Genomic DNA, 16,335 nt, shown 5'->3' with positions numbered 1-16,335 from the left:
CTCATTGCAGATTTAAAGTCCCCAGTAATGATTATATTTTATAGACTTATTTACAGCTTGCTTACACACAAGGATTTTGACAGCTATTCTGTAAACACACTCTCTTACTCACTAAGCTCCATTGTAAACTACCAGGAACATGCACAGGGTCAGACTTGAGCTCCTTCTGTCATCCTTATTTCTCCTTATCTCAGAAAACCAGAATCTGAGCCCACATTCTTGTGCACTACAAGGCGGATCCTAGCAGCCACCACCCGGATGATCTTTCTGGGTAGCCATGGATATGGTTTTGCGAGGACTTCAGTCCTCAAAAATAAAAGTGGAGACGGCAGAAAGAATGACCTCTTGACCAGGAAGACCCTGACCTCAGTACTCCGTTTCTCTTCCCTTGCCAGCCTATTGTTCAGCAGTTGTTTCCTACAGACTGGTCTCCAGATTAAGCAGGGCATAGCCAAATCCCTGACGCCTGCATCCTGCCCCTCCATTCAGGGGAGTATGGAGGCTTCTGTTAACATGCAGACATCAAAACAGAAACTGCTGGATATAAGTGACAGAACACTTTTGACACAGAAGTTCTGTGATGCGTCCTGCTTAGCATTTAAAGGCTGACTGAGCAGAGCCAAGTATACTCCAATTCCACTAATGTGCACCTGCGCAGTGAATTGTTAGCAACTTCTGAAAACCCATGCGGATCATGGCAGGGTCCTTATTCTATGAGGTTACGTGAAAACTTTCTGGTTTGAACAACATGACTAAGGTCACACAACAAACAGGATGTGAAGAAAACAAAGCAGCCTGCCCAAAACACAAAGCTGCTAGTCCTCTCCAAGGGGCAAACAATGTCCTCCCCACTTACTTCAGAAAACATTTTTCTTGCATTCTTTAACCAAGCTTCAGCAGAATAAAATCATATTAAATATACTTATTGTACATCCACATGTGCTCAAGAAGCAAACATGCCTACAGAACCTTTATATTTCTGGAATCAATTTTCAGAGCCTTTGCTGGGCTAAAGAAAACAAGAATATTAATTCATAGATTCAATTTCTGCTTTTGTCAATGTTCTAGCCACCAGTAGCTCTGCTTTGCATTAGTAATTAATTTTAGTCAAATTATGTTCATTTTGCTTATTTAAAACTTCAAAGCTTTAGGAAAAAGCACACTCTCCTGACCTAAAAAGTAAGGGCTTTGAAGTATCTGATGAAAATAAACTCACTACCATACACAACTGCATAATCAGTTGCAGAAAATACCATAATACATTCCCTGCCTTTGCAAATGAAAAAAGATTGTTAGTGATATGCACCACACATTCAAAAAGTGAAATGAGCTATCTTCTCCACACAAATCAGAAATATTCTTTTATATTTCTTGAGGAGAAATTTAGTATTTTTGTTCTCATCTTATAAAGTGCTTAACTTCCTAATTTTTTACAAGATTAAAATTATATTTTTATGGAACGATGAAGAAATGCTTTAAAATATTAAATATAATCAGGAAAAAATAATTCTAAAACTGTTTTACCACCAACTATGACATATAAAGGATATGCTTTCCAGAGTATTCCCACTATCAGTTTTTTGTACACTTCACCCTATTTAAGCTTCCTGAATCATTAAGAAACTCAAAGCATGGTCAATGGGTTGATCAAAAATGTTTCCAAATTCCTATCTCAAGTAATCACATCTGCCAAAGAAGCATTTCACACCTACCATACCCTGGAAGAATACTTTTTCAAGTGCTAGGAGCCAGTGATATTTTAAGAAAAACACCAATAAAATGCCAATTTAGACAGTTTGACCTCCATTTCTCATCACAGAGAAGCAAATATAAAACATAATCACACTTTTTTGTTCTAGCTCTTTAATACCTGAAATCAAATCATGGTAATTTCCATACTACCTAAACGTGTCATCACAGAAGATGATGACTTTGAGCACCAAGCAGCATAGCACTCCCAAGCAATAAACAGTTCCACTGCATGCCTAAGTCACAGCTGTTTTTCCAAACTAGTGCAGAATGGGCTGTAATAGTTTCTATCCTGGAAGCGCCAAAAAAAAAAAAAAAACAACCCAAAAAAGACTGGTACACCATTTTCATTTAAATCTGAAAGCTTCACACCTTTTATTGTTAATAAATCTTGGGTTTAGTTAGACCATTTGACTTAGACTGACATCAAGCAAACTCAAAGGAACAAACAGAAGAGGAAGACAGCCTTCCAGCTGCTTGGGCAGAGCAGGGGATAAACCAGAAACTGCCACAGAAAAATCAGTGAAAGTATGCCTTTAACAGAAAGGCAAAAGTTACAAACATTTTTCCTTCCTTTGCAAGTCATTTCTTTATTGGTATTTCTTCATTATTCACACTGGAAATTCATCGCGCTGCCATTCTCAAACCTCAAAGCAAGCCTAGGACACTACGAGCAGCAGCATCTGCTCCATCATCAAAGACTCTGAACTTAAAGTGGATTTCTACATTTCTAACGCCACTGATCAAACATTCTGGGCAAATAAAAGACTATTTGAAGTCATCCTTAAAACAAAGCAATCTCCAGTTTCTTGCTTCCTGGAAATGCAGGTGCATTCACCGTCTGTGCTCGGCCATTTGAAATGCCCGAGGCTTGCAGACACACAGAAGCTGCATGTATGGTAAAAGGTAATCAACCAGCAAAGGGAGTAGGGGAGAACAATCCCTCATCAGAAGCATGTTCATTGAGTAGCTCTTTGAAAACACTGCCTACCTGCCAGTTGATAACACTAATCAGGCCCTAAGTGACAGAGGTCACCAGCAAAGCCAACGCTGACCCAAAATGGCTGCTCATCAGAGACGTTGAAGTAATGATCAAAGTGTTTAGCTGCTGGCAGAAATCCAGTCTATAACCAGCCAGGAACCCTCAGCCAAACTAATTGGCTGGACATTATAATCCATAATCTGTAACAGGTTGCAAGACCACAGAGAACTCACTTCCCTGTCTGACGGACTGACACCTCTGCCATGTTTTGTCACCTTGGATTGACTATTGGGCAGCTCAAAGATTTTGAAAATGGACTGACCAAAATAGTCTCTCCATTAGCACTACACAGGTAAATACTAAGTGAGAAGACATGGAAAAAATCCCAAATAAACAGGTTATGAACCAGGGTTTTTCTACCCTTGGTTGATGTCTGACATAAAAAGATCTGTGCAGCTCCTAAATCCCAAACATGCAATAGTCATAACACAGATTACAAGTAAATTAAACGTATCTTAAAAACCCCAAACAAACAAACAGTCAGAGCATGCATAGTTCTGACACAAACTTATTAAGACATATGGCCTGTCTACCTGGAGGAAAAGGAACGGAAAGGGATGGAATCCAATGGAACAGAAGTTCCAAGCCCAAATGATGATGGCCTTACTTCACTGACTAAGGAAACTGGGAATATTCCCAGCCTTGTTCATCGTGCCTTATTACAACCCATGCTGTATCCATCAAAATAAACAATATCCACTGCTCTTCCCTCAGCTATGAAGCCAGTCATCTCACCCAGAGAAGGCTATCAGGTTGGCCAAGCATTTCCCCTTCATAAATCCAGGCTGCCCCAGTCTTCACATTCCCAATCAGTTCTTGTTTATACATGTGAGCCCCAGTGGTGTCTCCCATTGCCAGCTCCTCAGTCACCTGCATTAGGAAGTTGTTATCAATGCTCTCCAGAAACCTCCTACATTACTTGATTACTTGTGCCTTGCTGTGTGTCAGTCCAGCAGGTACCGGAGTGAGTGAAGTTCCCCATGAGAACGAGGGCCTGATAACATGAGGCTTCCTGCAGTTGTCCGAAGCTTCATCTGGTTCTTGCTCATCAAGCTGTCTGTAGTAGAGTTAGAATAATATCGTCAATAATGTTGGCCTGGCCGCTAATCCTGACCCACTGGCTCTCAGCTGGGTCGTTAACCCTCCCTAGATGGAGCTCCACACATTCCAGCTGCTCTCTCACAAAATGTAGTAGCTGCTTTCTTGGCTGCCACTGAATTAGCAGATGTCAAATTAAACTGTTCTTTTGCCAACAGATCCCTCAGAGGAAGATCTCAAAAGAATGATCAAGTGTTCCACTAGTAATCTCTTACTGGTTTTTAATTTCAAGCTTCATATTTTTTAGTCAAAAGTCTTGGACAAGCAGACAAACTTATCAAACATGATGAAAAATCTCCCTTAATTCTCCATTCCTGTCAATTCCTACAAAATTTTTGCATCTCAAAGAATTTAAGCAGACACGAGTTAGACACCAAAGGTAAAGTAACTACAGTTAAGAGTGATTCTCTCTTCTCCCGACACAAATTGAGGTTATTGCTCATTGCTTATAGTCCTCAGAGTCTATCTACTCCTGTAATACCTTTTAGTTTTTCATCTTTCCCAGTTATTGCTCCCATGAGCTTGATTATTGTTCCACAAGTATTCTACATGCACACTGTACGAATGGGTGTTTACAGTTGTTGCTACTGATGCTTTCAAAATATCTACCCGCTTTCAGACAAATAAAACTCTTCCATTTACAGTTTAATCATTAAAAAAAAAAAAAAGAAAACCCTTTGTTCCAAACTGAATTACTGCACACCAAATCCTGAAGGTCAGTATTGTACCTGTTCCACCTTCCTTAAGAGAAACTGCCAAATTTATTAACTTAAAATGCCTAGGTACTATATAGATATAGTCACATCTTCACTCTACAAATGCAGAAAGCACGCTGCGAAGCTGCAACATTTATAATGCCTCTTCTACAAACTAATTTAGGTGATAAGGACATGCACATTACTTTTGGTCCTTCACTTGTAAACAACACGAATCTATACCTTTTTATTATGAAAAGCTAAAAAATAAAATCAAAATCATTTATTAGACAAAGATACAAATGATAGAGGCACATTTAAACTACTTTGTTCCCTAGGACCAATCAATAAAGCACTATGCAGCAAACCAAAATGCTGTTCAAAACACTCCTTAGGCTGGAGCATATGTGCTGAGGAGCTGCTTTCCATCTCTTTAACTGGCTGCAGGCAGCATGTTCCGAGGAAAGGAACCTTTCCCTCAAAGCCTTGTTGCTCAGAGTGTGATGAAGATATTAATTTCCATAGCTGAAGAACAGTCTCTTAACTCAGGCAGAAGATGTGACCTTTGTGCTGTCCTTTTAATATGTCTGATGCAGGATGATAATTTTTTTAGAAATTTAATCTTGTGGAAAAATAATAAAGAAAACCAACACATCATGCCAAAAGAACATGAGAGAAAAGGGGGATACTAAGTCATCAGGTGTTTACAATGCCTTAAAGTCTGTAATGTTTTCTTGAGACTTCAAAATAAAAGGTTCAGAACTAATGCAAAACAGAGGAGCTCTCAGGCTGTCTCCTTCCCTGGAAGATGCCTGGTATCAATGGGGACCTGAGTCACTTGGCCGAGTCATGGGCCACTGCCTCTAGTTAGTCACTTCAAGATTTCCAGATGCTTCCCATTGTCTAAGCTATAGAAACCACCTAGAAAGAAAGGCACAGATCTGATCCAGTGACCATGCACCATGTCCCTAGACACACACCCTGCACCTACTGCCAGTAACAATGCCCTGGGCCACCACAGAGTGTGCTTCTTGATAAATAACAGTAAATGCTGTCAGGCAGCTAATGGCTCCAATTTCAGGTCAAAGATTGTAGTCAGAAATCAAGCAGTAAAACAGCTTCTCTAAATGTTACTAGCAAGAGTTAAAATACAAGAACGACGGGAAACACATAGAGAGGGGTGTACGTTCATGCACACAGGAATACCATTACCTTGTGCTGTGCTGACCAGTTTTTACCTGGGGAACTACAGGCCAGTCTCACCTTTGTCCCCAGCAAGATCATGGAGCAGATCCTCCTGGAAACTATGCTAGAGCACATGGGAAATAGGGAGGCAATTGGTGACAGCTAACATGGCTTCACTACCATGCCTGACAAAGCTGGTGGCCTTTTACAACACATTTACAGCATTGGTGGATAAGGGAAGGGCAACTGACATCGTCTACTGCGACTTGTGCAAAGCATTTGATACAACCATGACATCCTTGTCTCTAAATTGGAGACATAGATTTGATGGATGGACCACTTGGTGAATAAGGAATTGGCTGGTTCGTCACACTCAAAGAATTGTGGTCGACAGCTCGATGTCCAAGTGAAGACCAGTGACAAGGGGCATTCCTCGGGGGTCGGTGTTGGGACCAGTGCTGTTTAACATCTCTGTCACTGACAAAAGTGGGATCGAGCGCACCTTCAGCAAGTTTGCCAACGACACCAAGCTGTGTGGAGCAGTCAACACACTGGAGGGAAGGGGTGACATCCTGAGAGACACTGACAGGCTTGAGAGCCCGGCCCGTGCACACCTCATGAAGTTCAACTGGACCAAGTGCAAGATCCTGCACATGGGCCAGAGCAATCCCAAGCACAAATACAGGCTGGGCAGAGAACAGACTGAGAGCAGCTCTGAGGAGAAGCACTTGGGGGTATTGGTTGACAACCTGGCAATGTGCATCTGCAGCCCAGAAAGCCAACCGTACCCTGGGCTGCATCAAAAGAAGCACAAGCAGAAGTCAAGGGAGGTGATTCTCTGCTCTCGTGAGACCCCACCTGCAGTGCTGCATCCAGCTCTGGGGCCCCCAACGTAAGGACGACAGGGACCTAATGGAGTGAGTCCAGAGGAGGCCACGAAGATGCTCAGAGGGCTGGAGCACCTCTCCCACGGAGACAGGCTGAGGGAGTTGGGGTTTTTCAGCCTGGAGAAGAGAAGGCTTCAGGGAGACCTTAAAGCAGCCTCCCAGTACCTAAAGGGACCTCCAAGAAAACTGGGGAGGGGCTTTTTACCACAGCATGTAGTGATAGGATAAGGGGGGAACAGCTTTAAAATGAAAGAGGGCAGATTCAGATTAGGTATTAGGAAGAATTTCTTTACTGTGAGGGCGGCGAGGCGCTGGCACAGGCTGCCCAGAGCAGCTGTGGGTGCCCCATCCCTGGCAGTGCCCAAGGCCAGGTTGGATGGAGCTTGGAGCAACCTGGTCTGGTGGAAGGTGTCCCTGCCCATGGCAGGGGGGTTGGAACTAGATGGTCTTTAAGTCCCTTCCAAACCAAACCATTCTATGGTTCCATACTGCACAAATGAAAGATAAACAGGGTAGTATGAAATTGATCAGCCACCACTTACCACAAGTGCCAAGGTAAATAAACACAAATCAGTAACAAGGTATCGCTCACAAACCAGATACAAAGTATATTTCTTAAATGAAAACAGTCTTTGAGTGAAATAGACCAACCCACAGTCATGCTCAACCGGGATAGCACCTAGAGCTTTATGATTTGGGATTCTAAGCTTATACACTAGTAGATCATGACAGAAATTAAATAAATTGGATGTAAATAAATGTAATTGAATTTCAGGATAGACCCTTGTAGTTTAGGAAACCTATGAGCAAGCAGAAAGAGACCAGAGACAAGGAAGAAAAAAAGCTCACGGGTATGTCTGCTGAACAAACCAGCACAATTTAAACAAACAAACAAAACTAAAAAAAAGATGAAATTGAAGAACTTTCATTTACTGAACATATTTTGTGCTATCAGTATCAAATTTTAACTGAAGATCTTAAAAGGTGTTCTAACAAGTAAGTGTAAATACTTGCTATTTTTTAATTCCTCCACAGTCAACATTTAGTCACTAATTATACAAGAACATTACAATCAGCATGTGACAAAAAAAACCCCCAACAAACCAACAAAAAGCACACACACAAAAATGCCACCAATCTTTGATTCTTGGAAGAATTTTCCATTACCATATCAAAGGGGGGCTTCAGATTAAAGTTCAGCATCTCTTTTAAGTACCGTTCATGCAACAGAGACCTCAACAGCATCTATTCAACAGCACAGCATACCTCCACTATTAAGGAATCTTTCACAATAGTCAATCTTAACTTGTCTTAGTTTCATGCCTACTCCTGCTGTGTTATCTAGTTAAAATAAGATCGATAGCCAGCTATTAATTATGGATCAATGTTTAATTACCAGTTCCAAAATTACTGTCATAATCAGTTGCACAGATAACATGATTTCTATGTCCTGTGTTTTATTAAAATGCTATGGAGCGGGGAATAGATGAGTATACACCTAACTGATTCACAGATAGCTAGAAATTGGCTTTCTCAGCAGAGAGTATTAAAGAAGGAAATTTTCTGTAGAAAATCCTTAGGGTATATGCTCAAAGCTGCAGATTACAGTCTCAAACATGCACAGAAAGACTGGACTGACCGAGGCAATAATGAGCTGAACTACTCACTACAGGTGTGGTCACAGCAACAACAACAAAAAAGTATCAGTTGAGATTAAGTCACCCTGGAACTATACCTGTGAGTGAACCCCCAAAACAGGGAGGGGGAGAATCATATCTCTAAGCAATAAATGAATACGTTTCCAATTTTTGCTGAAAATTAATCTTACAAATAAGAGCGGGGAAAATATAGCAGAGAAATTATCTCCTTCTAGGAAACAACCAAACCCCAAGTGTTTCTAAACCCTCATCTCGCTTTTCTGTATTCCCAAGAGAATCTCAACATCTTCACACAATTCCTCATAGCATTTTTGTTGGCAGTCAGCAGCCAGAAAGACCAAATGAAAGTTTTTTTTTCTAAAAAAAAATTGCCACATGCACTGACAATATTCCAGAGAAAGACAGGAGGAAACAATCACTGAGATACCTGTAAAGAAAACACAATTCATCTATTGACAATTTATCTAGTGCCTCAGGAGGCAGATCAATGAAAAAACACTTGCTTTTATAGCAAAAAACCACTTTTAATGAATCCTAAACATACCCGAGCAAAGTAAGCAGTCTCTCTGGGTAAACTGGTTGGGAGTTCAGATGGGAGGGCCAGGAGGAAGGGTTTATTTATCCACAGCCAAGTTTAAGACCACAGGTGTCCCAGCTAATCTTCAACCTAATGTCATATTCATGATGGCTGTCTCTTCTTATTTAATTTGCCCTATCCCCTCATTATACCTACATAAGGTACACAGAAAGGTAAATAAATGCAGCTTTTCTGTTTCAAGACAAACTGTGAATATGTGTGCCAGAGCTGGATTGCTGCCAAGGCAGAAGTTCCACCGATCAGCATAGAACTGAAAAAATAATTTTTAAGATTTGTTTTAAAACATATCACAGTCTAAAGTTATATTTATGTTTTAATTTCCTTCTTTCATCTTGAAAAAAGGGTTCAATAACAATGTATTTAATGTAACTTCCAGGGAGGAGTGGGCCAAACACCCGGTCCGCTTTGGCATTTCAATTTGGTCTAGAGTTTGAAGAGGGCTTTCTACTTATATGGTTTAGGTACCTATAGATAAAAACTGTTTGCGAAAGTCTCTAGGCTCCTGTATTTCCTACTTATAAATGTAAAACCTTAAAAATTATAGCAAAACTTTCAACCTGGAAAAGCCTGAAAAGTGAAACAGTCTGAAATATCAAGAAATTTTCAAGAATTTAACACAAAGCTAAGAAAAATGTATGCATTTTGCATTGAAGTGGCTTCTGAAGTCATGAATTTAGGTATTTTCTGTAATGTTTTCTGTTGCATGGAAGACCATTAAACTCACAGCTGATCGCTTCTTAAAGACAGAACTTTCTCTGTTCAGCATTAATGAGGCTTTATAGGTATTCAAGTCTAGGTATTGAAGGCATCTGCAGTGAGCAACCTTGTACAGTTCCCTATTTGTAACATAGATATTGCTCAGCGGATTCAACAGGAATACTGTTTAATTCCATATTTCCACACTCATCCCCCTCCCCCCCCCCCCCCTTTTTTTTTCTTTAATATTTTAACTTGCATGAAATTTGGAAATGTTACAGCAGGACTGAGGACCATTTTGAAGGCTAGGATAGGGTTGCGTAATGCACCAGCCAATCAGCCAATCTGCTCACTGTATTAGAAAACTGGAGAGTTACCTTAAGCATTTTTTTTTTTTTATGATTCTGATTTAATTGTTCCTCATTTATATTCATCGCTGAAATCCACTGCATCTGAAGCTATTTTGAAAACACAGCATTTTCCCAAAGGGCCCAGCTCAACTCCCATTCAAATAAACAGCCTTCAATGGAGCCTATTTGTTGCTACCCAACAAGATCGAATTCTGCTGCAGAGTGGTCCCTGGAGCGTTTGTCACAGCTCTTTACAAATATTGTTCCAGTAAGAACAGGTCTAAATACGCTTGTCCACGTGCTCTGCAGACAACTGAAATCTATCTTTTATCTTCTTGAAACACTTGGTCAGATTTAAACTCCAAAAGCACAAAGAACGGAATCTATCAAGAATATTAAAATAGTAAAAAAAAATAATTTAATAGTTATAAAAAGATAAAGAGCCAAAGGGAAAGCAGAAGGATGAGAAAATATTTTCATGTGATAGGATCAAGTACCATTTATTGCACCCCTAAAATGAAGTTACACAGAAAAATATTTGCGTATAGATTATGACAGTATACAACCAAACTTCCAAAAAGCTTGTTTCAACCCAGCTATGAAAATCACGAGTTTTGAAATAATAAGAAATTTTGAAACAGTGTCCAAACAGCACTCTTATAGTAAGTCACTAAGGTTATTAAGAAAGATTGTAACTCTCACCATGTACCTACGCACACAGCATTACCAAAACAACACAGTTTAAGACTGCTATTTCTTGATTATAACCTTACTGTACGGAAGACCATATCTGTGAAAAGAACAAAGTACTAAGCTTTGAGAAGAGGACAGGTTTTGCTGGTTTACGGTAAATAAATGAAGTAACAGTGTAACTTCTGCTCTGAGCTAAGTAGTGAATGATACAAATGAGAAAAACACTTTTCAAGGAAGGACTCATACTCTCAGATACCTTATCCTACTTCATAGAATAGAAATCCAGACTTCGGCTGATGAACTTTCTTGTAGTCTGAAGTCTGAGACAGTGGAAGATTAGATTATTTAGATGGGAATTCTATAATGTAACATTGCAAAAATGAATAGCTTTGTACAGGAAAGCATTTTACTTTGAAATGAAGAACCTGATTTGTATCGATGTGGTTCTTGAAAACAGTCTACTTGGAAAGCACAGATCTTGGGAGATTCTCCCAATATCTGTCAGAGTTCAAAACCAGAACAATAAAATGTGATTTACGATACAAGTTCAATATCTCTATTTCATAAGTAACACACACAAAAAAAATATTATTTTTTTTTAAAAAAAAGTTAGCCACCATAGTATCCCGAGAATAATACTCTTTGAGAATCTGAGCTGATATGCAGTATTTCTGCGAGGTAACTTACAGGAACACTCCATGCTTTGAGAGATGAATGAACTCCTAATTTCTACCTGTACCTCAAATCCCCACTCCAGCACCTGATAAAGACAGAGCTTGAAACTGAGTTCAACCAGAGCACCTTCTACACTTGACTGAGATGACACTGTCTAGACAACGCTGATACTCAAACCCTACAAAAGCCGTCCATATCAGAGCCCTACAAGAACAGGAGGGACAAACACAAAATCAGTGAAGTTACCTCCCGAGTTCCTTCTCATAGGATCATAGTGACGTAAGTCATGCTGGTAGGAACGCATCTTCAACCATATAACGTGTACGCACCAAACACTGTTGGGACTGACAGGATTGCTCATCAACAGAAACATTTAAAGATGTATGTATACAGATAAATATACGCATATACACGTTTATGTGTATGTATATAGACACACTCTCTCCCTGTCTCTGTGTGTGTGTATCTATACATGTATACATGAAATTGATGAACACTGAATCAGCTAACCCATTGTACTGAACTGCCAAATACCACACTCGCCATTAAAAAGGGAAAGCTGGGCACAAAAGTTTTCAGACTTAAAACCGAGCTAGCTCACTTCCTCCAGGTTAAAAGACAAACCACCCAAAAGTAGACATACAATGCCAGTTACACTCAGCACCAACACCACGCTGTATCTGACAGCCGTCCCGCGCAGCCCCAGCAGCAGAACCTGAGGAACAGAGCTGGCCAGAAACAAGCTTTGGTCGCTCTGGAGGCTTTTCCTTCTGGGAAAACGCTTATGCTCAGAAACATGGGCCAAAGTAGATTGCCATGCAGCTGTTGATCTGATAAAAAAAAAGACAAAATAAAGAGGCTGGTTGCCAAAGGCACCAGAGCTGTCCAAAATGTACATATCTCATTTTACCTTTGTATGTCTGCTGTTGAGGTGATCACAGAACTCCTGCTACACCTCAAGAGAGCTCCTGAAGGCGAGCTCTTCAGGGAGGCCCGTTTACTCTTTGCCATCACATTTCTGAGATTCAAGACCACTGGGAAACCAGAGCTGTGAGCGTTTTTTTCCTGGGAAACCAGAGCTGTGAGCGGCTTTTCCAGCTGAGCACAACTGGGTGACCTGGCTCCAGATGCTCTGCCACCAGCACAGAGCCAAAGCCAACCAAATGCCACTACCCCGAACGTGTTCAGATAAACGACGCTACTTCACGCACGGCGTCACCTGTTTCTGCTATTGAAATAACTCGAAGTACTTTGGTTTTTCGGGGCAGGGAGGATGTCGGAGCTGGCGCCTCAGGTCACACTCCGGGCCGTCCCGCCCCGCCGCGCCCGGACCTTTGCCCGAGGCCGCCGAGCACGATCGAGCGAGGCCGCCCGGTCGGTTTGCGGCCACCGCCGAGCGCACGGCGCGGCTCCAGGCGACGAAACCCGAGCAGCCGCCCGCGCTCCGCCAGGGGAACGGGCGCCCACAGCGGGAGGCTGAAGCGGGGGGGCCCCGCCGGCCGCAGGGGAAAGGCGGCTTCGGGGGGCGGAAAGCGGCGCTTGAGGTGGCGGGGAGCGCGGCGGCTTGTGAGGAGCAGCTCCGCAGCGCGCCAGGTGCGCGGCCCGCCGCCCCCCCTCAGGCGCCCGGGCCGCCAGCAGAGCCGGCAGGACGCGGCGGCTGGGGCCGGGCTCACTCACCGGGAAGCTGCCCCGCAGGCGGGCGGATCTCAGGGCCAGGGTCCGCAGCGCAACCGCCGCCCGCCCCGCCAGGGGAGCCGCCATCTTAGCCGCGCCGCCTGCCCTCCCGGCGGCCGCTGTCCCCGCCCTGCCCCGCTCCCCGGGCGGAAGCTCGGCGCGGCCCCGTGGCGCCCACCCCTGCGGAGGGGAGGAGAGGGGCCGGGCATGGCGCCCGGGCGGCGGGCGGGCTGGGTGCCGCGGGCAGGGCGCGGAGCGGCGGCCGCCGTGAGGGAGGGGCGAACGGCCTGAGCGCGGGTGGGCAGCGGCGCCTCCGTGGGGAAGGCGGGAGTCGGGGACCCCATGGAGGGTCTGGGCAGTGAGAGGCGGCAGCCCCGAACGGCGGGAGGTACTGCCTTGGCTGCTTGGCCTTCTGGCTTTCTCCCTCATGACTAAAAGCATTATTTTATTTTTTTTTTTTAAATAGGAAATACTAAATTAACCGAGGCTAATAAGCCCTAATAAGGCCTGCCGGGATACAGTTGACTCTACATAGGCGCTTTAATCTGTACTTCACAAAATGCCTCTGTTCTTTCTTCACCCGCAGGTAAAGCCTGTTAGTCAACACCAAAACTGAGACCCAGAATTCAGACCCACCTGGGCGATGGTGCTTTAGACCAGAGCGCTGGTAGATCATGACCCTTCACACGGATATAAAATCTAACATATGAGTTCCCAGTCTGAGCTGTGGTTTCACAAGTCCCAGAAGCCAGGTTTGAGAAAATACCTCATTCCATCCATCAGGAATGACTTAGGGGCTAGTGTGGGCACAGGTGTAGCGTGTCCATAATCTGAAGCGAGTTCAAGAGTCAAATGACCTGGTCTCTTGCAGATACAGTCTCTGTGTGACCCCACTGAGCTTTTCTGTGTCAGTTTCTGGTAAATGTACACTCTGGATAATCCACCTATGAGTAAGGGATAGTTGACTTTAAGTAGTTTGCACAAATTACCTATTAACAATGATGGTTTGAAAAAATATTTGTGAAAACTGAGCAGCAGATAAGATACTCATACAATTGACAATGGTTCATATAAAATTCACCTGTATTGAAGCATGCAGTGTTTAGCATTATATGCAAGCATTAGTTATGCTGAACATCATTTACGCAGTGGTTTATGATTAAATAGTTGGATAAACAAAACAGTCAAATCCCTGTCTTCTAGTCTAGGATTTGAGTAGGAACAAAGGAGAATGCTCCTGTCAGTGCTTAGAAGTTACACTCCTAAATGTGTTTTTTAAAAAAATCAACAACTTCTTTATTGGAATTTAATCAGTAAATAAATTACACTGCTATTAGAAAAAAACCTGCAGTTTCATAAAAACTGAGGTGCTAGAAAAATCTGAAATTGAACAGTTTTGTCTTTGTCATGACAACTTAAGTAATGTAATATGCTTCAATAAAGAATCTGAAGATGCACCTTTTTGATAGCATTGAGCAATAATGTATGGTACCAGTATTAACCTAGGTATTACTGTGTGCTTGTTCTTTCAGAATATTATATACTGACTTTGGTATTATGATGGAGGAAATATAATTTCATTTTTAGCTTCATGACTGTGGTTCAGTAAGCACAGTGTTTCCTATTCATACAGACTATTATGGCTGTCTGCATTAGTTTTATATATATATAACAGGTATATAAGCTTTCAGATAAAGTGTGTGGATTGCATGCAAGGCTATCATTTAATGCTGTGAGGAGCACTATCATTGTGTAATACAAATAGTGAAGAACCTTCTTTACTATACCTTCTTCACTATTTTTTTTATTGTTTAGATTTAATAAATGGAAAAACCACAGCAAACACACAGTCTGGGTTAATCACCAAGACATGATTTTTTTTTGTATCTCTAGGGTTGAGGATACCTGATCTTTAAAGTATGAGGAGAAAAGGTATAGAGATTCACTGTCTTCACATTCAGTTTCCTTCGATGTATGTGTAAGCCAAAGAAAATTTAGGTCGAACAGGTCTCTGAAGCAATTAGCACAGCAATGCAGGCACCAGCTTTCTTGGAGTATTGGGTACAAGGATATGTGTGTATGAGTGCAAAGGAAAAGATAGACATTATCAATTCTTGTTAAGAAATTCATTTGGAATGCAGGAATTTGGGAACAGCTAAGGAGTAATCCCAACACAGCATCCTCACAAAGAAGGAGGGAAGGGAAGCGAACTGCAAAATAAATAAGGGTAAAGAAAGAGAGGCTGATTTCAAAGGATATTCCTTCTAGGCTTTCAAACATTCCTCCCTGTGTCTATCATAGGTATGCAGCGTTTGAAGGTATTGCCTTTCTCGTATCTTCCCCTGGATGCATAAAAAACTAGATTGTAACTAAGCTTTTTAGCAGTGGTCTACTTAATGCAAAACTACTGGTAATGTTTTTGCAGTTATGCTTAAAGAAACATTGCATAAGGTATACCTCTTTACAACTTCTCCTTAAATCTAAACAGTTGATAGCATTCAAGTGAAAACATTTAAAAACCAAAAACGTTACCTTATCACAGGTAAAGCATAATTTTAAGTGGTTTTGCATTTCCTCTTTATTGCAGCACTACTTGTTAACAATGAAATGGTATATTCATTTTCTCACCCACACAGATTACCTCCCAAACCATTATTCGCTAAAGATGGATATCACAACCAGCGCATGGATGGTGTATCCAGCCATTCAGAAAGGTTGTTTATTATTAACTTCTCATTTAACCATAAAACCATTGGACAAATACAAACTCATTATAGCTAGCAGAGCTGAATAGAGGGTTTTTTCTTAATAATTTTTCCTTAGTAATATATCTGATCTTATGCTTATTATACATGTCAGGAATAAAACCACTACTACAGCAATGAAGCAGGGATCATTTATGTTTTCATGGGTAGGATACTCTTCTAATTTTGACTCAAATAGAATTGGGCCAAATACATCTTTCCTACTTTACATGATTAGTCTTACAACTTCAGTAGAGTACCTGCAAGTCAGGCAAGCCCTCAGACTTTTGCTTTTGCTCGCCCTGGGTGCTCTAGTCCATTTTTGATGGGCTGTAGCCCCCTTTTTTCAGAAAACTGTAAACAGTGGACTGAAGGACATTTCATTGTGTGCATATTACTGTATTGATTCTTGTGTTGCCTATAGAACTTGAGCCTTCATATCACAGATCAAAATCATAGATTTCAAATCATAGATTTCCTAGAGAACAACTGAATCTGTATGTGAAAGATACACCACACATAGCATCCCCAAGAACAATGCATGAGGGTAGTAAAACTGCAACAAACTCACTAAAATAGTCCCATTATAGG

The 16,335-nt window shown here is 41.7% G+C and overlaps 1 protein-coding gene across 1 annotated transcript in view; it reads right to left on the bottom strand.

Moving 5' to 3' along the window:
• The window catches only part of SUCLG2 (succinate-CoA ligase GDP-forming subunit beta), a 131,741-nt gene extending 118,616 nt beyond the window's left edge, over window positions 1–13,125 (bottom strand). Inside the window, exon 1 of the mRNA XM_040589831.1 lies at window positions 13,004–13,125. Within this exon, the coding sequence (XP_040445765.1) occupies window positions 13,004–13,087 (84 nt within the window). The 5' untranslated portion in view covers window positions 13,088–13,125. The remainder of the gene's footprint in view (window positions 1–13,003) is intronic.
• Window positions 13,126–16,335: the final 3,210 nt, after the last annotated feature.

Source organism: Falco naumanni, chromosome 4 (genome assembly GCF_017639655.2).
Source record: "Falco naumanni isolate bFalNau1 chromosome 4, bFalNau1.pat, whole genome shotgun sequence".
In the NCBI taxonomy this organism is placed as follows: Eukaryota; Metazoa; Chordata; class Aves; order Falconiformes; family Falconidae; genus Falco; species Falco naumanni.
This window is presented reverse-complemented; position numbering and strand designations above follow the sequence as displayed.